Source organism: Ambystoma mexicanum, chromosome 11, assembly GCF_040938575.1.
Source record: "Ambystoma mexicanum isolate Mex_15411 chromosome 11, UKY_AmexF1_1, whole genome shotgun sequence".
Lineage (NCBI taxonomy): Eukaryota > Metazoa > Chordata > Amphibia > Caudata > Ambystomatidae > Ambystoma > Ambystoma mexicanum.
In genome coordinates, this window is record NC_090934.1 from 569,749,924 (window position 1) to 569,775,400 (window position 25,477).

Below are 25,477 nucleotides of genomic sequence, written 5' to 3' on the forward strand. Positions count from 1 at the left end.
TTCAATTACTTACAGTAGCTACAACAATAAAAGAAAATGCAGACATTTAAGCAAACAAGCAGCAGTTACTCATATGTTATTTGTGTAGCGGCTTGGACAGAAAACCATCCCTCCCACTATTCTAAGAAAACCTTGCCAAACCCGTCTTGGGCGCCATCAGAGAAGTTGGACGACAGACATAGGACCATGTTAATTGGCATGCACTAAGGATGATACAACATGCATTTCTGCAATCCATTACTCAAATTGACCGTGCTGTGCAGGAATGGCACCGACCTTATATTTCGTGTCTATTAGTTGTAGGGGTTTTCAATATATATAAATAACGGGTTTTCGGGTCGCCAATGGAATGGATTAAACCGGCAATGAATGGGAAAGTTAATCCCTGATTGTTTTCATCCAGTCTACAGCTGTCTGCAGGCAAAGCAGCACAGGGAGGCTTTAGGAAGCATCTGCTCTGGACTCTATCTGCCATGGCTTCTATAGGAAGCAAGCATCACAAAGCAAGACGACTATATGGGAGCCCTGCGGCTTTCGCCAGACCCGCTTATAAGGATAGTACATGTCTCGCAAGCTGATAATCCCGTGATTTGGACCGCTGATTTCATTATTTTTTTTTTTCTCACGATGTGATGAACGGTCTGGTGGATTAGAGGACATGGGCTGTTCATCTTCGTGCATAAAAGGTTGGTTTCGCTTTCTCGCCGTCGAGCAGCAACATGGAGAGAATGGAGTTGTGTTTCTTTTTTTTCCCCCCATGTCAGATACTGTGCGTTGAGATGGTGTGTTTTGAGTTGTGGTTGATCAGCAGGCTTACACTTGGATACCGTTGCTAGGCTCCGAGCCAGTGTGCTTGTATCCCTGTGTAATTATGTACAGACATGAACATGTGATTCCTTCTGCATGCCTTCCAACTGATTTTGTGCGGATGTTTTACAGCATTCCCGCGTGTGCAGTCAGAACGCAGTGTACAGGCTTCCGCTTAACAGATTTAAAACGTGCATGTTTTCCTAGTTGGAAAAAAGACGTCCGGCAGGGCTACGCGTGTGTAGCCCTCTTCAAATGTAGCATTTAGATATGCTGCCTAGGTTAAAGCAGGTGTTTGTGATGTTAGATGTGCAGCTGTCACTGTGGATTGTGTAGTGCAATAGCACTTTACAGCCATTGTATTTAACTGGGAACGCTTCATTGAAAAACGCCGATGTTGTATAGCTACATGCATTCAAAAAATGCCGGTTCGCGCTTGATTATTTTTCAATGTATGTATGTGTGTGTATTGTATCATATAACCATAGCACATTGTTAGAAAGCCACTGAGCTATTCAGTAGAAAACGCCAAATGCAAAACATAGACGTAAACTCGTCTCGTTTTCCCTAGCATGACATTAGCATAATAGCACGTGAATTGCATGACATATCGGTGCCGGTGTATACTTGCATTTACTTCTGAAACGACTGCATTGTCAGCAGTGTCATAGCACTAAAGATTAAAGTAAATGAGCGGAATTAATAGGATCGCATGAACGGTTCTGATTAGGAATTATGTTAAAAATGTAACGTGCACATTGTAAAATGGCCTTATTTCACACTGGGGTTTACGCATAAAGTAAAAGAGCTTGATTATGTATGTACAGGTGGAGGAGGGATTCCTTCTGTAGCCTACGGGCAGGTTTTGTTTACATTCTGGCAACCGGATGTGAATATTGAACCTTGAAGTGTCATGTAGTATTGTGAAGCACTTCGCTCTGAAATCATTGCAGAATCTCACTTGGCGAAGAGAACCATACCCGAGGCAATCAGTCAACTCAGCCGACACTTGTCAGTACGGAAGCACTCTGCTGCTGTTGGTCTTTTTAAACATTTTCAGCTGAAGCACAAAGTAGTGGCGGCTGATTAAGTTTTTAATTGAAGGATCATAAATGTTTTCCCTGAATATGTAGAGTGACCGAGCATAGCGAGAGAGTCCAAACCAAGAGGGTTCATGGGTGGGAGGTTCTTCCCCCGGGAAATATGTTAAGATAGACCCAAAGATATCAATAATAGACAAATACTCAATAAAGGAGTAACTCCAAATGCACGAGAAAGCCCAGCTTTATTCCAGAACAAACGGCTGCTGGCAGAGCGTGCAAAGACACTAAGACATTGTGTCAAAAACAACTTTTAGCAGAATAAATCATCACAATTGATGTCACAGTTAGTACAATCAAACAAACTTGTATTCTCATACATGATTAATTAGTAGAATATGGAACATATAGTTATCTGTAATTGAACTCCTTATAACTGGGAATTCTATAGCTCTTAACCCCTCCTAGAGCAAGCCCTCTACAGTTAATACATTTCAATCAATTATGCCATTTGTTTTCATTCTACTACAAGAGTTGATAAGAAGAACATCATTTCATTAGTCAGACATTTGCTCATCCAACCTCGACACCTGACACCATGCTGATGTCAGGTTACATGATGGGTAGGGAGGGATGGGTGAACCACTGTAATCCAGTGTTAAATAATGTACTCCCCTCTGTTCCAAAGCCTAAGGCTATCTGTCAGCCTTTGTTCATGGCCTTGACTTCTGTCTCTGTGTCTGGATGTGCTAAGGAAGTGGCAGGTGCATCTAATTTGTCCTGGAATAAATGACCCTTGTCTGATTCACATGGTAGAGGACCACAGTCCAGAGCTCAATTCTATTTATTTATTGAGTTTTCTGCTATCCTAACAAGTCTGTGTTTTCCTTTGGCAGCCACTTGGGGTGCTGTATATTCATTTGTTATAGGATCACTTAACACGGTAGCCACTTGCACCTGGCATTCAAGCATAGGTGGATTTCTTACTGCTACCAATTTAAACTAATTAACCTAATCATTGTATGCTGTTAGCCAGTGAAATGTTATCTGTGTGGTTACAGCTTGCTAAGCAGAACTCCCCTTGGTGCACCGACCTTTGTGTCTGGGGCTTGTCTGATCCTTGTGAGGCCTGGAACTTGTTTTAAGCAATTCTATGTCAGTCGCAACATTTCATAATTGAGGCCTAGCAGAATTGAGTGAGTAATGGAGATACTTCTGTTAATTCTCTGCCATGTTGTTTTCTTCATGTCTTGCATGTTATTGTTCTTCATATCTGCATGTAAGTGTTCTTCATGTCTACATGCAATTGCTGGTGTTCTTCATTTCGACATGCAGGTGTTCTTCGTCTCCGTGTTCCTCATGTCTATATGCAGCACTCTCTCTGCCTCTCCATTTCTGTACTACATACTACTTCTACATATACTACTTGACACCCTACTTGTGTTACACAATCTGTTCTTCTCTTATTGGCAACTATATGGCCCTTAGTGTTTTGCTAACTGCTTACTGAATGTTTCTCCGCATATACTTTTGCTCATTATTTAGAGTGGATGTTGGAGCGGATGGATTGGGAACAGGAGGGGCCGTTGGGGGCATGGCCAGTGCAGTGGTAACTTTTTTTTCCATTACCACACTCTCCCCTCTGGTCAATTTATTGACCACACCTACATTTTGCTCCATCCTGTCATATCCATATTTAGGTATCTATAATTTACACACCACCCTCAGGCTGCCTCCTTATTCTACTTACTCTTCTGGCCCACATGTCATGAAGCAGCACTTCCCATCTCCTTCAAAGTGGACCCTGTGCTTGTTCTAATTTTCTGGGTCGATTGAGGGCTCAACTACAGTGCCTGGTGGTCCCAATGGCCTTTCAATGACATGCATTTCATGTGGTTCATATGCTTGGGTGTGGGTGTGTACCACGTCATCCTTACCCAATATTACAGTCATCATGTGCTGCTCTACATCCTTAGTCCCACTTTTCCTGCACTGTGATAATATTAATTGAAGGGTGCAAGGACCTGTTAGTACCAATAGCGTAACTGCTAGTAGTATTTTAAATGTGTTACCCAGCCAGGTATGGTATGCACCCATAAAAATAGGGCTGTAAACCGGTCCTCAATCTCTGCTTTGCTTCTTTTGTGGAACATTTTTGTGTGCAAATTCTATCGCTTCCATTAAGCGCCCATTCTTCTCATCGTGTGCAGGTATAAATGTGCAGAAGCTTGAGCCAATGTTTGTGCACACACCTCCCTCCATGGCAGTGAGGAGGTCAAGGACATACCTGTTCTGGAGAGTCTTCAAACTGATAGCTCTCAACTCCTCCTTAATCACATGTAGCCTCTTTTTTTTAGTGGCATTTATTGTCTGCAGCCACTTGCCATTCACTGCCGATTGTAAGCCAGGGGCAAGGAGGCATGAAAAGAACATTTGTGCTTTTCTAAATAGCCTGTGTTCAGATGGGATAACATCTAGGGCATCGACCAAATTCTTTGAAAAATAATTTGCTCTTTTTGTGATTTGTGGTCTTTTCTGTTTATGGTGACTTTTCACCATGGGATAATCTATTATTTGCACCACGTTGCTTTAAGGCTTTACCAGTGCCTGCACATGTAATGCCCCATTGAGCAAATTCCACCCCATTTTGGTCTGAATTGCATACAAGCCTGTGGACCACATGCCCAATAGTGGCCCATTAGCACTGCTGTTCCCACGTTCATGCCTGGCAAATCAATAACGCATTTATATTGCACGTTGTTCCCCATCTGCACTGTGCCATTATTCACGAAACACAGTGATAGGTTTTCTAACCTTGTTATGTGTACTGGCCCTTTTCGTCCTCCACCCATGTCAACAGTCTGCCATATTGTTTCCATTCTTCTACTCATTGTTTGTTAACATTTTCCACAGGATACCATGAGAATCTTATAAGTGCTTCTGCTCTACATCCCATTATCACTTCAACCCAACCCCATGAGGTAAACACCTCTCCCGCTACGTGTAACTGTGGTCTATCACAGCAAAAGGGTATCTCTTGTCCTAGATCATTAGTGCATTTCAATAAGGGATGAGCAATTACTGTTACTGCTCCCCTTTGTGGCCCTCACAGTGTATTTCATCCCTTTATTTACCATAGTCTTCTCCTTCATATAATTATCATTATTAAGGGAATCTGCTTTCATTATCCATTTTATAGCAGCTCAACTCCTGTGGACTTCTCCCCTTGTTTTGAATATTGCAATGTTAGTTAAACAGTGAGCCCTTTTTACTGCTATTTCCCCAGCCACGAACAATCTGGATACACTAAAAGCGTACACAAGGAGTAAGCAAGCAAAACAGTTTTCATCCAATTTCTGCCAAGCCACCTTAATCATATGTTGATCCCAAAGATTGCCAGTTTTCTGAGTAATGCTCCCAAAATTCTGTCTCATAAGATGTTCATCATTACTTACATCTCTCCTTACTTCGCTGGGGCTAACTGTTATATTGGCAGCACTATCACTAAACAATCACATTGCTAAGGTATTGGCAAAATAAAAACAACAAAGGGAAATAATTAAGGCCCCAATCATAATTGCCATCAAGTCTATCTTTTACAGATATCTTGTTCTCTTCACATATTGTGATAATAATGCCCCAGTGTCCTTCGCTGTAGTGAAATACATGGATCATTATAGTTCAATAAGGTTATGTCACGTTGCACGTTGCTGGTCATCTCTTGTCCTCATCCTCGCCTGTGGTCTGGTAGACTCTTCTTCTTCTTCTTCTTCTGGCTCCTCTTTGTCTGACAGGGGGGCTGTGCCTCCAAACATTTTAACATCACCTATATGCACCCATGCTTTCTTACTGCATACTTTTACTGCAGTGGGAGTTACTTACTTGACAGTAAATGGGCCTTCAAATTGTTGCTTGTGCCACTTTTGGACAAAGTTCTTTCGATAAACTAGGTCTCCTGGATATAATGACAAACGGGTTATGACAGTTTTCACATTCACTATTTTCTCTTTGTGGTCATTGGTTGCTTCTTGTACCCTCTATCTGTCAAGAGATACATTTCAGACATGTACTCATGGCAGTTAAATAATCATGCATTTCATCACCTAGCACTGCAGCAGAGCTCTCTGTATCCAAGCGAGTGCAAATGGGAGAAGCAATGGGAGTTTGCATATTTCTGCCCATTACAATTTCATGGGGCATGAGGTGGTGGTCAGAGCCTGGCTGATTGTGTAAGGCAAAAAGAGCCAGTGGAAGTAATTCACCAATTTCTCTTCCGGGTGTCTTTCAATTCTGCAATGCGTTTATTTTACAGGCCTTTGAGGTGATCCACAACACTGTTGGCCTGTGAGTGGTAAACAGTACAAAGCGTATGCTTAATGCCAAGCTGGAATGCCAAGCAGGGATGTTAATTAAGAAAATAGCCTGTTTACAAAGTACAGTCCATTGTCGACTGCAGCACTTTGCACACTCCCCACGGGGGAAGCAACTCATGTACGAGGAATTTAGCAACCGATTTGGCATTTGCATGTGTATATGGCCATGCTTCTATCCAACATAAAAAAGAACACACCACCACAATTATTTATTGGTTTCCATTACAATTGTGGAGCATATCAACATAGTCGATGTGCAAATGCCAAAATGGCTCTGTTGGGCAGGGTATTGCTCCTCTCATTGGTATGTCCAGTGGTATATTTCTGGCACTAAGCACAATTGATGATAGAATTCACAATGTTCTCATGCAAATTTGGGACAAACCAGTACTCTGAAATATCTGCTGCAACACACTCTCTTGTTGTGTGTGCTGATACGTGCAGCTGCTCTAGCACTACTGTAAGTAATTCATGTGGAATAACACGCTTTCCAGTGCTATCCTAGCCCCACACTAGGTCTGAGGGAGATAATTAGCACCCCATATTTATCCAAATATCCTGATCTGTCTGTGGAGTGTCCCTGTAGCTCTTCAAATTGTGTTATAGGTAATGCATTGTAGCCCTCTGTTATCTTCATGTTGGGCATACATTTGTGTGGGGCAATTGTATTTTTTTGCTATCTGCGGGAAATATTCTGCCCTTTTTGCCTCTGTGTCTCCCGCACCATTACAGTGAGAAACCAAATCTGTGCCCTTTGTATGGGCTGCTTACTTCACCAAGGCAACCACTGTGGGATATGCCAGTGCATCTAGTAATCTTCCTAATAATGGGGCATGCTGTACTTGTGTGCCATCTGTATGCTGAAGCCCTGTCTTCGCCATCGTGACATTCCTGAGTGTACAGTAGATGTCACATAGGTTGAGTCTGAATATAGCATCAACGGCTGGTCTTTGTGTTCCTCAAATGCTAATATATTTACTAATGATTCAGCTGCCTGTGCAGAAAATTGTGCTGGTAAACTAATAGTTCCCACAATTTCAAAATGATCACCCCTGCGTCTCATCACTGGTACTGCTGAATGGCTCAATCCCATGCTTTGATCCTCGATGAACCATCAACGGAAGCCACATCTCCCCCCCCCTAGCTTTGATTCCTTCACTGGGGTTACATCATCATGAACGTCAGTGTATGTAAAACAGTCAAGAACCTATTCCACCTCCTCTGCTGGTTCTGCTATGAATCTTGAAGGATTCATCGTACGACAAGTAACAATGTTTATTGAAGGATTGGACAACATGACTTCATATCCAGATGCCCGGCAGGTGAGCGTGGACTTAGGTTTCTCGAGGACAGCAAATAGTGTGTGCTCCAAATACAATGTTTTGAACAGCCCATCATTATTTCAGATGATTTCACCATTGCAAATGCACCTGAGGCCAGTTCTTGTTCACATGAGGAATGCCTTTTCATTACTGGATCTAAGATCCAACTGCAATATGCCATGGGTTTGTGCCCCATTTATTTTTACTGCGTGAGGAGGAGGCATCATCATGTACCCATTTGAATGCAAAAATAAATACAATTCTTCCTTGTAATCTGGTATCCATACCACTGGAGCTGTGTGTATGGCTTCTTTCAGGGCCTTAAATACATTGATCATTGTGTCTTTCCACATTATATTGCTTTTCTCTTTCTGTGCTTCCTTCAGTCCTTTCAAAAGGGGCCGAACATACATGCTGTAGTCAAAGACCCACGTGTGTCAGTAATTACATAACTCAAACAGTTGCTGTAAATCTTTCACTGTCACTGGATGAGGTGTGTTTTCAATTGCCTCTGCTCTGTCAGGCGTCACCCGCCTCCCTCCTTTGATTTTATCTGGCAGAAATATAACACTTCTTCCTGGCAACATTGTAACTTTTCCTTGTCCACCATGTAACCCTTATCGGCCAATAATCTTAGAAATGTTACTGATTCTGCCCTGCACTCTTCCTGTGAGATGCTGCACCCTAACAAATCATCAATGTACCGTATAATTGTACTGGGTGTCTGTACATTTCCCACGTCCATCTGCACGACTCTGTTAAAATCACTGGGGGACTCACATTACCCCTGTGGGAGTCATGTGTGTTGGAGTCGAGGCCCACAGTAAGGAAATGCTGTGAGTGGGGAGGAGAGGGTAGGGCAGCAAGTCACGTGGCGCGATGGGTGACGTGATGGCCTAGGTGTCGAGGAGTTGGGCTCAATGTTATTGTTTAAGGGGCGTAAATCTTGTATGTCTCTACAAGACCCTCATTTTGCCTTTTTCACTGGGTATACGACTGTGTTGAATGGGGATTCAGATGGTACTATAGCACCTTATAACATCAAGGTGGCAATTCCCTCATGAATGCCTTTATTTTCCTCTCTTTACATGGGATATTGTTTAACTCGGGTAAAATTGCTCACTTCTTTAACTTTTTTCGTACTGCTCCAATCCCTTTCAACAGACCTACATCATAAGAGCTGCTAGTGCATAGTACACTTGGTACATTTGCCAAATCTTGCTGCATGAATGATGGTAATTTTTCAGACAGTATTATCTGAGGAATTTCTCTGTAGTGTATTTGCAATTGATATGGAATGGATATTTCAAAAACGATCTCATCATCTGTATCGTCATCTTCAAATAGCTCATCATCTGTTGTGTCAATCAATCAGTGTGTTGAATCTAGAACAATGGCCGCGCACCAGCTAACACCTTCCTCATCTGTCCCATATAACACTACACTGTCTTCTTGCACCACTGCTGCTACTAAACGTAATGTTATGACCTCACCTTCTAACACATCCACAGGTACTTCTGCTCTAAACAAAAACTCTGGGTATTTATAGCAGCATGTCTCATATTCCTGGGTGCAATCCTAACAACACGTGTACCCCATAAATAAATAATTCTGAATTTAGGGGTATCCCTCTTAATGCCTTCCATCCATAACATGCCCATAAAACCTCTCTTGAATTTGCATAGTGCATTCCTGGTGTTGAGCATATTATTTCTTCCTCATTTAAGGAAATGGACATGTTCAATTTGGCCATCAGGCCTCTTCCCAATATGTTAACCAGTGTTTCCTCAGAAAATAAAACAAATGCGCAGCCATCATATTTTCTCCCACTGTTATGGGTATCTCTTCTGTGAATGGGAACTTTGTCGTAGCCCCAGAAAACACGTGTGCGTCCATCATTATTTGCACTGTGGAAACCGTCCCTCCCTGACACAAGAACGTGTTGCCCGGGGTGTCAACCAAGAAAGAAAACATCCTAGCTCCTATTTTCACCCCCATCCAGGGTTCCTCTTCTGGGTTGGGAGTTACTGATAGCACTGCACACATCAAGCTTCTCTGGGGGCTGTTCTCTTGTGGAGACATGCTGGTCGATAGTCTGTGGCAGAATATTCCTGTCCCACTGTCCTGATTGTTTTGTTTGCATTTGTAATGGATTCAGTGCTTGCTGCAGATGTTGTAAGTGCTGTTTCTGCGGTGTATGCTGCTCTGGTGCCTGGCTGCATCTGTGGTTGCGTCTCTAGTTGTGTCCATGGTTGAAATGGTTGCTGCAACATATATTGAAATGTACCCTGCTCTCATTGTGCCTAAGCAGAATATGGCAGAGGAAATATCGCCCCCCCCCACTTGGACCAAGGTGTTGCCATCCTCTGTTCATTGCCCCTCCACTCCTGCACATCCATGCATAATGCCCAATGTCATCTTTCATCTGCACCAATTTAGCTTCCTCTCTTTGTCTCATTTCTTTCTCGTTCCTCTGCTTCTCTTGTCTCAGTCAAAAATTAATTGACAATATTCAACTGTATCCCGGCCCATGGTTTCATTTCGATCCCCAAAATTTTCTTTAGTTGTTTTTGCACTTCATTGGGAAGACCTGGACACAAAATGTGATCAGATATGGGTATATTTTTGTTCCAGGCTTCTCTTGTTTCTAAACACCACTTTTCTTGTATTTTTTGTATATATGCCGCTGGATCCTCATTTAGACCCATTTTGCTTGTCATAATGTCGATCATGTCCAATGTATCATGGTATTGCACCCTCAATGCCCTAAAAAGGTCTGCTCTACAAATGTTAAACAGTGAACTGTCATGTGCATTATTTTGCGCCATCACAGCAGGATAGCATGCCCTTTCCAAACCTCATTTGATTCTTCTCCCAATGTCAAAGTATGTAAACTCTTCGCGTGCCCTACTGCTAACGTTACTCCTGCCATCTTTTTCTCTAACTCATAAATTCACTCCCTTGCTCCTGCTGTCAACAATGGTAAGGCAGCTATCAAAGTATTTTTATCTGTTTGTGGCCATGGCACGTATTGAGCTAGACCCCTACCCTTTTGGCATAAATGCAACTGCGTCAACCCTCCCTTGAAGCCGCACCCATCGTCCCTTTTGATGTTATCGCCATGCCGCTTGCTCATCAGCCTGGCACATTTCTTAATCTGTTCACATATGTTTTTCTCCTTCCTGAATTTATTGGTAGAAGCCCCGGAAGCAATGGGCTCTCTCTCCATACTAGCTGGTTATCCCACAAGTCTTTTAAGGGATACTCTTATTTTTTCAAGCATCCCTGTTTGGGGGGCTTGTGCCGCCTATTCTTCCTCTCTCTCCTCTTCATCTTGCCACGCTTCTTACCCTCCTTCTACTTCTTCTAACGCCCCATTGTTCCTGCCTCCACTCACATACAATCCTCTTTCAATCTCATCTATTATATTTCTGCTAATGCCACCTACAATTCCCTTCATGCTCTCTTCTCTTTCTCTGTCCTCTGTCACTCTTCTACTAATGATAGCATTAACTTCCCTCTTATACTCTGCTCTCCTTCTCTCCTTCTCTCCTTCTCATCCTCTCTTTCCAAAGCCTTCATGTTGTCATTGTCAGTTTTCTGTCCATCTATTTAAAATCATCTCTGTCCTCCTACCCATTTGTCCAGCGTGAACACGGCTCCTTGTTCTCCTCCCTTTATACCATTCACCCTTTTTCACCTCTTCTTTTCTTCTTTTGCTGTGCTCCAAAGCTATTTCTTTTATTGTATTCTACGCTCTCTGCTAAGGTGCCGTTTGTGCTGCCTTTCCTTTTCCCTTACCTTGTTATTACCTTCCTTCCCTGGGGGCACACATGGAGGATTACTGTACCAGCAGTAGTTTTCAATAAATGGTCAAGTACGGTGGACATGGTTGAGGGGAGGAGGCACTGCAGGTTTTACACACCTTTCATTGTCTCCTGTACTTACACTTTCTTTTTGGATCTGCTACTCCTCCTGCTCCTCCTCCTCAAACATTTTCCATAAGTAGAGTATTATGTGTGGCATGTAAATATGTGTACATATGTTGCAGCAGACGCCGCGAGTGTGTCCCTTCTTGGGGCTATGGCTGGACAATTTTGCCAGCCATGTCTTTTACCCTCTGTACATGGTATTTCAAAATCTTTCTTTTATATTGGGGAAGAGATTTACACAAATGAAAAATGGCGGTATCTGTCATTATAATGATATAATATTCAATTTACCAATTAATTACAACAATCACCATCTCAACACACTCCCACCATCATTCCTTCCCTTTTGTGGCCCTCCCTCACAATTCCCCTCAATGTCCTTTCTAACTCACCCCAACAATGCACAATCTCAATCTACTCCATAGGTACCTCCAACAATCCTAACGGTTACACTACCATTACTGATAAAGACCTTTACTGTCCTATTATATAACAAAACAATATCAACAAAATAAACAACAATAAAGCTATTCTACACAGCTGTCTTCCTTTTATATAGGGTATCTCCTCTTTATCTCTTACTGCCACCCAATGGAAGCTGGGCTTTACGCCCAGCCAAACAGCCTTCCCCAACTACTGTCAGAAGTATCTGTTACTCTCTCTTCAATACTCTTTTTCAACTTAAGAAACAATGCAACACAATACCCTCCCCTACAGGTATTATCATCCATGGATATCATAACAGATTCACTTTATCATATGATTCCTATGGTCCATCGGCTTCAAGCCTCCTCTATGTGCCTGCTTCAACCTCTGCACCCAGCGTGCCGCATGCGAGACCAGGCAGGACTTTGCTCAAATTGGGCCCTGGCCAACTGCTTCTCAGGTGCTCACTCAAACCGCTCCCTGCAGGTGGACTCCGCTGCTCAGGGAATCCGCAGCGAGGAGTCCTCGACCCTCCTCCAGAAACTGGTGATCTCAGCGGTGCCTCCAAATGTTAGGATAGGCCCACAGATACCAATAATAGACAAGACAAATACTCAATAACAGAGTAACACCAAGTGCACAAGAAAACCCAGCTTTATTCCAAAACAAACGGCTGCTGGGAAAGCTTGCAAAGACAGTCTAAAAAATGGTGTCGAAAACAACAACTTTAAACAGAAGAAAACGTTACAATTGATGTCACGGTTAGTACAATCACAACAAACATCTGTTCTCATACATGATTCATTAGTAGAATATGAGACATAGTTATCTATAAGTGAACCACTTATAGGTAGTCCTTGTTGGACTCATAACCCCTCCTAGGGCAAGGCCTCTACAGATAATACATTTCAATATACTATGCCATTGGTTGGCATTCTACTACACTACTCAATACGAAGAACATCATGTAATTGGTCGGACATTGTCTCATCTGACCTCAACACCTTACACAATGCTAAATGACATGATGGACAGGAAGTGATGTCTAAACTGCTATATTCCAGTTTCAAAGAAGTTACTCCCCTCCCAGGCCTGAGTCAGTCTTTGCTTGTGGCCTTGGCTAATGTCGCTGTGTCTGTGCTAAGGAAGTGGCAGATGCACTTTCAAATGCAGCCTGGAATAAATGACCATTGTGTAAATCATGTGGTAGAGGAACACTGTTTGGACCTCAATTCTATTTATTTTTTGTATTTTCTACTACCCTAGCAAGTGTTTATTTTCTTTTGGCAGCCCTTTGGGGTGCTGTATATTCATTTGTTCTAGGATCACTTGGCACGGTAGCCAGTTGTACATGGCATACCAGTGGAAACTTATAACCTAATAATTATATGCTGTTTGTCTAGGGAAACCTTATCTGTGTGGTTTCAACTTGCTAAGTAGAACTCCCCCCAGCACACTGACCTTGGTGTGTCGGGCTGTTCTGAGCATCGTGAAGACTGGAAACTTGCTTTAAGCAATTTTATGTCAGGCTGCAGCATTTCAGAATTGGCCTAGCAGAATTTGGTCTTAGTAATGGTGGTACTTCTGTTCATTCCCTGCCATGTTGTTTTCTTTGTGTCTTGCATGTTAGGGTTTCATTCCCTCACATGTAGTTTTCTTCGTGTCTTGCATGTTAGGGCACTTCATGCGTGAATGTAATTATTATCTGTGTCTATGTGCAGGTGCAGGTGTTCTTTGTGTGCAGGTTCAGGTGTTCTTCATGTCTACGTGCATCACTCTCTCTGCCTGTCCATCTCTGTACTACATACTACTTTTACATTTGCTTCTTGGCACCCTGCTTGTATTGCACAATCTACTCTGCTATTAATGGCAACCACATAGCCCTGATTGTTTTGCTAACTGCTTACTGAACTTTTCTCAGCTTAAACCTTTGCTCATTATTTGGAGCGTATGTTGGAGCGTATGGATTGGGAACAGTTTAGGCAGGGTGGGGGTGTGGACAGTACAGGTGCAACTCTCATCTCCATCATCTCCTGGTTGAAAATGAAATTGCACAGGTCTACCTGGCTACCCTCTGATTTCTGGCCCCGGTCCCCTCCATGCCAGTTCCACACCTGCACTGCCCCCTGGCAACCCTTGCACTTGGGCACTGTTTCTGTATCTCCACAGCCCCCCACCAGCACTTGAAACGCCATGTCTGCCCTTACCCTGCACTTGCCACCTGCTGGCTGCACTTCCTATTTATTGTCTTTATTTATTTTATTTATTTATCTTTATTTATTTTGTTTTATGGCTGCGTTATGTACTGCTCTGCCCCCTACCCCTTTCCCCCGGCACCTCTGCCCTTCCCCTCTCCCCTGCCCTTGTGCAATCTCAATGTCACCTGGCCTAGTAAGATCGCTGTCTCTGTCTTCCCTCTGTTCCCCCTCCTTGACTCGTCTCGCCTTGAAACACTTGTGTATAGGTGTGTTATAAAGGCCACATCATATCATATCATTATCACAGTTTCAAAAGGATTGGGTTAAAATCATGCATTTTCGGGGATTTTTTTGTGAAAATGTGAGTAAAGAACCACAACGCGGAATGGATTTTGTAGGGTAACACAGGTAAAAATCCAATAGATGCAGCAAGTGACCAACATTGCGCAGGAGCATTGTCTAACTGCTTTTCCTGAGGCCCTTTCCCGCAATATCTGCCAGTAAAACATGCTGGCTGGCCCCTACATTTTCATGGAGGCTACAGCTACAGCAATATATGCCAGAACCTACTCCCGTTACCAGAACAAAATGCTATGCCACAGTAAATAAATATGTCCAGACCAGAGCCAACAACAAGGGCCACTACCATGTATGAACACTAATCAGGCCTCCTTCACCCTTGGTTCCCAGTCAAAAATGCCATGCCACAGTGAAGATTTGTCCAGACCGGATCCCCCAATGTGTGCCAGTACCACCTAGGAACATTCATCATGTTGCCTTCACCATTGGTGCCCAGTAAGAAATGGCATGCCACTGTAAATAAATATGTCCAGACTGGACCACCAATGCCGGCCAGTATCACGTAAGAAGACTCATAATTGTGCCTTCCCTCTTGAGGACCCGGAAATAAACCATGCCACAGTGAAGGTTTTTCCAGTCTTGACCCATCAATGTGGGCCTGTACCACTTGGAAACACTCGTTATGCGGCCTTCACCCTTGATGAACAGTAAAAAATGCCCTATCACAGTAAAGAAAGGACCACACTGGACCCACCAATGTGGTCCAGTACCACAAAGGTACACTCATCATGCTGCCTAAACCTCTGCATTTAATGTTGTACTGCCCATCAATTTGATGCCCAGTAAATCATTACAAAGCACATTAAGAGCTGCCACACACCCTCTTTCACCTCCACTACCCCCCATAATCTGGGGCCTACTCCCAGGGCCTGACATACATGTTCCAACATTCACACAGCATCATTCATTCTTTATTCATTCTCACATACATGCGTCAGCATTAATTCTTCATTGACTCTCACATTCACGCACCCACCCCCACACACACACAATAGCATTCATATGGAACTTATTCTTCATTCACTCTCACATTCACACACGTAATAGCATTCATATGGCAGTCAATCGTCATTCACTCTCACATTCAAAAATATGCATGAGCGTTCATACAGCATTCATTCTTCATCACTATGCCATTCACCAGCCCTACGCACCCATACAGCTTTCATATGCTCTCTCATTAACATGCACACCAAAACAACATACACTCTCTCATTCACACACACCACACACTGACTTACAAATACAAACGCGTGCATACATGCACACAAAAATATATTTCTTTATTTTTTTTACCTCTAGCCCTGCTCTCAGATTCACAATGAAGGCTGTGTGGCTCCCACGCAGCACACAACAGGAACAGAGTGCTTCCTGGCTTTTGCATATGCACTGTGGTGCCGGAGACCTCAATCTCGCTGTCCCTCACCCCTGGATGTGCAGCGAGGTGCAAAAGTGCCTCTGGCACATTCAGGCCTGCAGTAGCCCACCCTGCAACCCCAATCGGACATGCAATGCTTGGGAAGCAAAACAGCCCATCCTTGCATGACTCAATGGACATGTGCGCGGGGGTACTACTGAACTGTCTAAAGGGAAATCACGTTTCTCTGTAACCATTTAAGCCAGCCCAGGAGTACTCCCTCAGCTGCAGAAAGCAGCTGAGGGAGCGCTCAGTGTAGGCTGGCTCGGCACCTCCCTAATGGGCAAGGATACTGGCGAGTCGGCTCCCCCGCTTCCATTATGTGTGAGCCACTCATGGACCCTCGCCAAGTGTCCCCCTCATGTGTGCCTGCTCCCCTCACTCCCCTGATAGCCTCCTCACCTACCCTGCCTTCACCTATTCACCCCACAGGACTCGCTGTTTCTGTGACCGAGTTTGCTATAAACAGTGAGCTATACGCAGCTATTTTGTCCGATAGCCGAGGTTACCGAAAAGCTGTGTGTTGCAAACCCAGTCCCCACCCCTCCTCCAACTCCCAAACTTAACTTGGCATTATATTAACCCCCCCCCCCCCCACCTCTACCCTAAAGATATTTCCCTGATTTTCACCTGGAAATGGCAAGTTCCTGCTTTTTCATTTTCAGCTAACCAAAGTTATAGCCGCAGAAATCTCTCTTGATGAGAAAAAAAAGATGGCAGATTTGTCATTTATAAACAACCAGTAACTTGGCATTTTACCTGAGATATAGTTATCTATTTTGGAACAGGGGGGACCCCCTTTGCCATCAAATATTTAAAAAAGTACTCAGTGGAATAACCCCAAACCACAATAGGATCGCCCAAGTTGTTTGAGACGTGATCCAAATCTGTCCAGTGGTTTTGGCTGACTGGTCCCACAAAAATGGACCCTTTTTGTCTATGGGGAAATGAATGGGGACTAGGACGAAACTGTGTTTTTTTCTGTTTTCTTAATAACTTTTTTGATTTTCAAATAATCTTTCCGAAACCTTCCGGTCTGGGGAACCACATGACAAACATTTGTTTGCAGAATTTCAGCCACATGCGTCGCATGAGTCAAAAGTTATTCGAAATTAATTTTTTGGATGTCCCATGTAACTACATTTTACCTTAACTATTGGGTGGTGACCGCTGCCCTGTAACATATATATATTATGGCAAATTGAACAGCCCTCTGTAGCCACAGTCTCAAAGCTAGTGTTTAAGAACGGTACCTGACACACCCATCTATTTTTCAAATTACTTAAATTCTTTCCCTGCCCCCAGCATCTCCCCCACTCCCTGTACTCATCTGCATTCACCCCCTAGGCCCCCTCTAAAACCAAAACCCAGACACTCTTTGCTATAACTTGGCTTCATTTTTCTCTGTTCCTTTGTGTGAGATGGTAAGATTGCCCATGCTTTTCTCTGCACTTTGCAATGTGATTCTGAGTTGGTGTGGAGGAATGAATGGACTGTGCTGATAAACAGTCTACGTGGTGCCACAGAGATCAAAATATTAATATGCTGTACAAAGTTGCCTAATTTATTTGAATGTAAAAAAGTTATTATTGCACGTGTTTTCTATATATATATATATATATATATATATATATATATATATATAAAAATCGTAACGTCCATTTGAGCCCAGTCACACATTCCACAATGCCACCCAGTAGCCATCACTGGAAGTTCAGCTCCAGTTCTGAGCCACAACAGCAAGGCACTGTGGGTATGCAAATTAGCTCAAATACAAACCTTTTTCTCCAAGAAATTGTCTTTTTCTAAGAGGACAGTGCTATTTATACATAGCTTAATCAACCCATATATATATATATATATATATATATATATATATATATATATATATATATATATATATATATATATATATATATATATATATATATATATATATTTAGTTAAGGGACAGTTAAGGTGATCAGACTTAATGCAACAAAACCCTTAAAATTCAGCGGATGTGGGAAGTGATGATCATCTTAACTCGGTACCCCCCTGTTGATGACCCCTAGTAATGATGTGTTATTTGTATACTGCTTGCGCCTAAGCGCTTTACATCAAACAGATATACCTACAATAAAATCCAACCAAAGTTGGTACTCATTTATCGAACACAGAAGGAAGAACGGCTGAGTCAAATCTTTCCCATAATTTCCAGTCTGGTGGGGGGCCCGTGACAAACCTTTTGTTTGGAAAATATCAGGCACGTCCATTCTGCGAGTCAGTTATTAGCAATAGAATTTTGGGATTTCCAAATATATATATGAAAATGTCACTAATAATGTGTTACCATTCAATAACAGATACAAACAAATCAGTTGCACCTAAATTATTAAGACCCTTATTCACAGAGCATTTTCCAATGGGGTTTTGCCATGATAAAGGCTTCTGTGAATTAGGCCCTAAGTGATTTGAATGAACTACCTTGCCTTAAGTATGTTTTTGGATTATAGATTGGATGGCAATTTGCAAGCATGTACATTATAGCAGCATGTTACTGAAAAGTGTTGGGGACTCATTACGAGGATGGCGGTGTGGGAAAACAAGTGGCAGTAACGAAATTACTGCCACTTCTTCCACACCGCCATACTGCAAGTTTGGCCCTGGAGTGGGCGATTTACCTCCAGCATTATGCTGGAGGTAAATCCTCCCACTTTCCACTGAACAATTCTACTGAAATCCCCCATGGAGCCCTATGTACTCCAAATTAATGGGGACAAACACTGCCACCAACACTTACAATCTTGCGGTAAATCCGCCAGACCAAGTGGTGGTAACGGTAATTCCATTGGGCGGTATTCCAGTGGATCTACCATCAGAATACCGCTCAACTCGCAATGAGACCCTTGGTCTCTTGCTCTATAAATCAAAATAAATTGAAGGATGAAAATTAGTTTTGTGTTAGAATACCAAGGGTTGATCCAGTGTTCAAATCCTGTTATGCTATGTTATGTTACTATGCTTTTGTACTGTACCAAATCACCACCATAGCAGTTTTCTATGGACACAAATGTGAATGCTTAAAAAAATACAGATGTAGCAATTCTGGCTTGGGGCCACTGCAAGGATGATATTATTAGGAATAATTATCAGATGCTTCTTATCAATAGCTCCATCTCACTGCAGTCCAATACAGGATTTGCTATATAAGTGTGAGGGCCCAAATATATTCTAGCAAATGTGTTTCGTCCATACATCCTTTTTTTGCCCTGTCTACTGTTAAGAATTAGGTAAAGTTCCTAAGAAAATACACAAAGCAAATCTGTCCATGTAAATTGAACTGAAATAATAATTGCTGATGCTAGAACATAAGTACTGGGACTCAGCCATGACAAACACCTACTTAAATTAAGTGCTGTTGCAGTTCCTATCTGTTCGTTGTATTTGCTCACATTGATAACCTTTGGCTTTAAGTCCTACCAGCTGAGGGCTGCCAGCCAACGCTCCTATTGGACAGTGTGTCAGCCCAGCAGTGCATATACTGAAACTGACCAATTAATCTTCAGAAAAAGTGAAGGTGTGTGGATGTATTTCAAAACTAGACAAAACTGGCTTCTTGCCCTTCTCCACTCATATCTACTGAATGCACTGATCAAAACATGCTGTGCTAAAAAGGGTGAATGTAGGAGTTGTCTTTATATTGCAGCAATTCATGAATAATTAGTGTGACTGCAACCTGTAAAAATGTCTTCAAAGGGACTAGTGCACAGTTTTATGCATCGTGGACCATATGATTTTCTCACTGAACCTGTCAATTTCTTACGAACAAGCTCTATTGAAACGCACAAAGACCACCTGCTGCAAAGTCAGCTTATTGAACCGTGGAAGAAAAATGACACTGTGTTCATCGCTTGCTATAGTGATAAACATAATTTCTGTTAGATATTCTGCCACATCTCAGAAGGTAACTTTGGAAACCCACACAGAGCATTCTGACAGGTGTGCAGGTACATACCAGGACATGCAGGCGGCAGAAGACACCCAGTGCAATTAGTGCAAACATTAATGCATTCTTTCATTTTAGCACATGCGCATGCAGGTAATGTGGAAGGGGGTGAGGGAGCTATAAGGGAAATAATTATATTTGCATTGATAATTGTATTACCGAAGGACAGATGAACAAACTGAGGTAAAATAAGACCTATCCTGCAGAAGACTACACAAATTGTGATTGGAGAACAATGTATCAATCTCCTGTATTCCCAACTATTAACTTCCTACCCAGAAAATAAATATCTAAAGCCACTGCTTCCTTAGGTGACTCATACATTGTAGTTGATGTTGTGAGGAGGATCGAGGTATGGTAATCAATATCCCAGGAATACTACTTTTTTCCACATGGCAAGCATCTGCTGTACCAAATAGCCAGAGCTTGTATGCATACTTACATTGTGATTATCATTATACCTTTGATCATACTATCGTAGCCCACATACACACATTAATATGATTTAATGCACAGCCGAAACTCTATTAAGGCTGTTTAGAGTTTGGGAAGAAATAACTGTTGTTTTCCCCAAGATACCTCCCTCAGTTTTAATCATAGACAAGCAGTCTCAAAGTCATGTTTTTAAGAGACAGATCCACTCCATATTTTAGCATATCACCACTTAATATGTTTGAATACAGTCAATGTAAAGGACAGTTATTTACAAATACAGTGGCTATTCTTAAATCCTGTTGTTGTTGGGGGAGAAGGTGCATGTTCTCGTGGACCTCTATCACAGGCCATTGATTCACGCAGAGACAGAGTGTTAGCTCCAGTGTTTCTATTGGAAGAAAGCACCCCAATGGGAACCTGGGCAATATTGCTATGTGTCAGTGAAGACCCCTAGCTCATTAAATGTCAGTACTAAATCCTGGACTAATTTTACAAACCTTTTTCAAATTGCTCCAAAGAACAATGGTTGCATCATTGAGTATCCACACTCGACATTATCAATTACAAAAATATTGTTTATTCACATTGTCATACAATCCAACGATTCCGGCCTTTTTCAATCAGCAATTGGCAAAGCATGAACCTTGTCAGACATGTGACCTATTATCAGCAGAAGGTCTACAGTCAGTCCTTCCATTCTTCAATTGCATTACAATCTCACAAAAATCAAAGAAATACAAAAGTCAAACAAAACAAGAATGAATACATACAATTTCCAAAACAGATTTCTCTGGTGATAGCATATCAGTTTATGAGCAAAAGCAAATGTGAGATGTGAACAGCTTTTGTACAAATCTAGAGCATTGATAGTTGAGAAAGATGGAATAAATGGGTGGGTTGCTATAATTTACTAAGCAGCAATGAACACAATGCATACAAGGCACCTGGGGACAATCTAGACTACAAGAACACACACGGAATCATGTATTAATGCCAGTAGGATCCTGTGATCAAGCTATCCTCTTATTAATAATTCAATTATGTTTAATAGTTTCATTTAATTTGACATTAAAAGGTTGTTATAAAGATGGTTAAGTGTATTAAATAACATTAGAAAAGTAAAGTACTTGTGAATCTTTAATAAAAATGCTTGAAGTAGTTTAACGTGTACTGTTAATGAACACGTTTCAGTTTTACTTTTATTCCTACTTTTTAAGGTTTAATTGGAGGTATTTATTGCCTTTACATTTAGGAGGCTTTGACAGTTGGCGATTAAGTTCAGGAGGAATCGAATTTAGGACCATTTATGGAATGCAGTGAATGGGCCAGTCAATGAGGAAGGCAGAATTGCAGGTATTAATATCTCAAAGGGCTTACAATTTCACCCTCCCCGAGGCCAAGCCTTCCGCTACATTCCCATTATTTTCTTGGCCTCCCCCCACACTGCTTGCTTACTGCTGTCATATTCTTTGGTTCCTCCTTAGCCCTCCTCTGCCCTCTGGGAAGGGATGACCCATCCGCCAGGCAGGTCGTACAACAACGGCATCTTCCAGGAGATTCACCGTTCACTGCATGCTCCTCCCTGGCACATCCTTGCTTGCCTGACTTGCCTCCCCTGCGCAGCTGCTCATTTCCTATTCATATTCTTTTTCCGGGGTTCCATGTCAGTGGTACAGCGCTCTCGATGATGGGTGCTTAAAGCCTTAGAAATTCTGGTTGGGGGGGGCAAAGCTGGACAATAGGTGGCCTTAATGACACTTAAATTGCTCAGGGTTGCTAAGACAAGCTTCTGGGCACCCGTTGCCTTGCACTGCCCTCTCTCAGTGTGGGCGGTAATGATTAAGTAGCTGCAAAAAGGAAAGAAATATTCTTGTGTTGTTTATAGTTCATGTCTGTACAATATTACTCTGAGAACTAAAAGGAAATGATGGGTAGGAAACCAAACTAAAAGACCCAATTGACTGAAAAAACTTGTTTGGTGAGGTGTGAAACCGCCATGGTGTTTAAAACAGTGTTTTCATTGGTGTGCATAGTTATAGTCTCTATACCAGACATTTAATGAAGTTGAAAACTCTATTCCCAACAAGCTAGTGAAAGTTGAATAAGGACAATCAATGCAGAAGCATCATAAATAATGGTACTACACCAAAGAGTAGAAGTGAGGGACCAGAAGTGTATAATTGTGATTAATTGTATTTTATATCCTTCCTCAGGGCTGTACTGGGAGATATGGGCCATGAGGACCGAGTTAAAGGCCCGAGCACAATGAGGATGTTTAACAAGGTTTACGGACCCAAAACCCCCAACACAGCCATAAGGGGGTATACAAATCTTTTATGTTCCATGTTGGGGTGGGATGCGGTTGCCCAAAAAAAGTGAGACAATCTGCTTGGGGAGATTGCTGGGAACTGCCTATCTCCCTGGTTATTCATCATGATAAAACGTGCTGCAATAGGGGCAGGGATTCCCAAACTTGGCTGGGCCTTGTGTGGTGGTTGTGGCCCGGAAAAGATAGGGAGTGTCAGAAGCCAGGTGCGTGAAATTGAGGCATCTGCCAGGTGAAAAATGACCAAGATGGAATTTACCTGTGTCTCGTATGCCAGGAGCAACTCAGGCATAATGTAAAGAGTGCAGGGGTGGGGCGGCACAGGGGTTTCATGCATACCCTGGCTGTGTCTGTTAGGTGCGACCTGTGCCAACAGGGTAGCAATGCAGGAGGGAGGGCTCTCAGTGTGTCGCTCCCATGAAGAGAGGGAGCACTGTGCTGGGAACCTTGCCTGCAGCAGTGATGTGGGGAGTCACATGAGTCCCCCTCTGATTGTCAAATTTCTGGTCCATTTATTGAATTTCGGTGCCATACCGCCTTCCATGGCCCAGAAAATGGGCAATGGGTTGGGTGTCATGTCGCTCCCCAGAACATAATTTGTGCTAACATAGGGTAAGTATGTGAAGTCTGAGAATCCCAGCTAGTCCCTTGTTTTTGTATGAAGTATTTAACCATTCATATCCTTGGACTTTGATTCATATTTTGGTTTATGAAGTGTTTGTGTGCAGGTAGGTTTGCTAACTCACCCCCTGAGTTCATAAATCTGGTATCTACACTCTGTTGCTTTCCTATAATACGCCCCTCTGGGGAATTGTCTTCCCACCAGGGATAGGACATGTCAGAGCAAGCTGTCATAATATGGTCTTTCAGAAGGTGTTTGCAGAGTGAAGTTCACAATTTCAGGCTTGATTTCACAATCCAATGATGGCTGCCAGACTCACAGATATCCATAGGGCATAAACCATTCACAGTGGTCATGACTGCAATGGAAATGTATCTCTATTTGTTCTATGCCCACGTTTTAAAAACTGCTTGACGCATTATATCCAAAACAAGTGGAAGATCGAATGGGGCGACATGCAAACTTGTCCATCCAAGTTGGTATGTGAGCTAGTTCAATTCTAGATTATGAGTTGTGCACTTTTTATAATCGTGTTTTTCTTTTCAGGCCGTGAGCTAGCTTAAACCAAATCAATCTATGCGTGTTTGCCGCATTTAGAATTTAAAGGTACGAAGGTCTACCTATCATCACTGCGTTGCTACATAATGCCATTGTTTAGATGGTAACTATAATTAAGGTTGTTCGTTCACATGCTTCTAAGATTCTTCTCAGTCTTACCTCATTAGCTTCCTTTGCCCTGGTTACGGTTTCCCCGTTTAAGTCCATTGACTTTCCGCCGTTTAATCTCCGACAGTGCTGTCGCCGTCTTATTGGTTATGCATGTGTTAGTCACTATGTCAGTGATATCATCAAAGGGCGCGCTCACATTTATTGGTCACGTGATTCTTGTAATTACATGCTATTTTGACGCCTGACAGTTTTGGGACTGTCATGACATTAGTTTGCGTATGTTGATAATCTCGATTTTTTTTTCTGTATTTTATAACGCGGGTAAAGAGTGTTGTTGTAAATATCTATCTTCATTTATCTCAGTCACTTGGTGTTTAGTTAATAACCTATATCAAAATCGATGTTTTTTAGGTTGAATTGTTTATGGTATCATCATTGTATTAAAGAACCCATTTGTCTTAGATTGTGTTTCTATTGTACACCAATCATTAATGCGTTAAGCAATTTTTTGATTCAAGCTGATGAGCTAGTATGCAGGCAAGTTAGGACCCTGTTTTGTAGTAGTCGTCTCTTTCTGGTGGTCTCTTAAGGTTTGGCCATATATGTCATTATTGTGGTCAATCGGCTCCCCCCATATATTTGATCCTTAGTTATGTATTTTTCTTTGGTATCTGTTTTAGGCGGATGGATTTAGTATTTGGAGGACAACTGCTTGCTGCGTCCATTCATCATTTGTAAATTACTGTTTCACAAAAATTGTGCATTTCTGTGTTCAGACCCTCGTCAATTGATCTTAGCTCACAAATCAATTTACATTTGCATTGTCATAGATTCTTTTCCCTGTCTCCAAGTCTTACATCTGGTTCCATGTGAATGGCCCAGAAGAATTTGATGTCTTCTTTCCTGTTGTTGATTTGTTCTTTCATCCAGTGTTCTGATAGTGCTGAGGGGCTCCCAGGGGTAGAGATACCTCCCAGGTGCCACCTGGTTCGTATTCTGAGTTCACGTATGGTACTTCCCAGATAGGTTTTATTGCACACACATATTATGACATATCACAAAGGTGGTTCTACAGTTAATGAACTCCCTTATTTTGACATGTTTGCCATTAGCTGTTCTCTAATTCTGAATGTTGTTGAGGGCATGCTTACACATACTACAATTTGAGCATTTGTAGAAACCCTTGATTGGTTTGCCAGTCAAAATATTGGTCCGGTTTTCACGTCTGGTTTTGTTCATGTAGCTAGGGCTTAGTTCAGTGCGTAGATTTAGGACCTTAGTGTATATCATGTCTGTTTTGTCTGTTATGCAGTCTGCTAGGTCAGGGTTTGTTTGTTTGTTTTTATTATTTATAATGCGCGAGCGTACCCGTGGGTATCAGGGCGCAGCATTTAAGAAATTCCAAAGCTTGGTTACAATACACAGAATATACATGATACAAAAATAGGTACATTGTATTGTATACAAATCAGCAGTCATATTATGGAACCGTAATATACAGGTAAGCAAGAAGGCACACGTGGTTACAATGTGTGCGGGAGGCGCTGGGCATTTCATTGTCT

The 25,477-nt window shown here is 42.2% G+C and overlaps 1 protein-coding gene across 7 annotated transcripts in view; it reads left to right on the top strand.

The window, feature by feature from the left end:
• SHANK2 (SH3 and multiple ankyrin repeat domains 2) overlaps window positions 1–25,477 on the top strand; it is a 4,166,579-nt gene that overhangs the window by 1,823,508 nt on the left and 2,317,594 nt on the right. The window contains exon 1 of one of the 7 annotated variants that reach the window (XM_069623415.1): window positions 441–686. The exons of the other annotated variants lie outside the window; for them this stretch is intronic. Coding sequence (XP_069479516.1) covers window positions 659–686 — 28 coding nt within the window. The 5' untranslated portion in view covers window positions 441–658. Of the gene's footprint in view, window positions 1–440; window positions 687–25,477 lie in introns of those variants that run through there. 7 annotated transcript variants of the gene reach the window in all.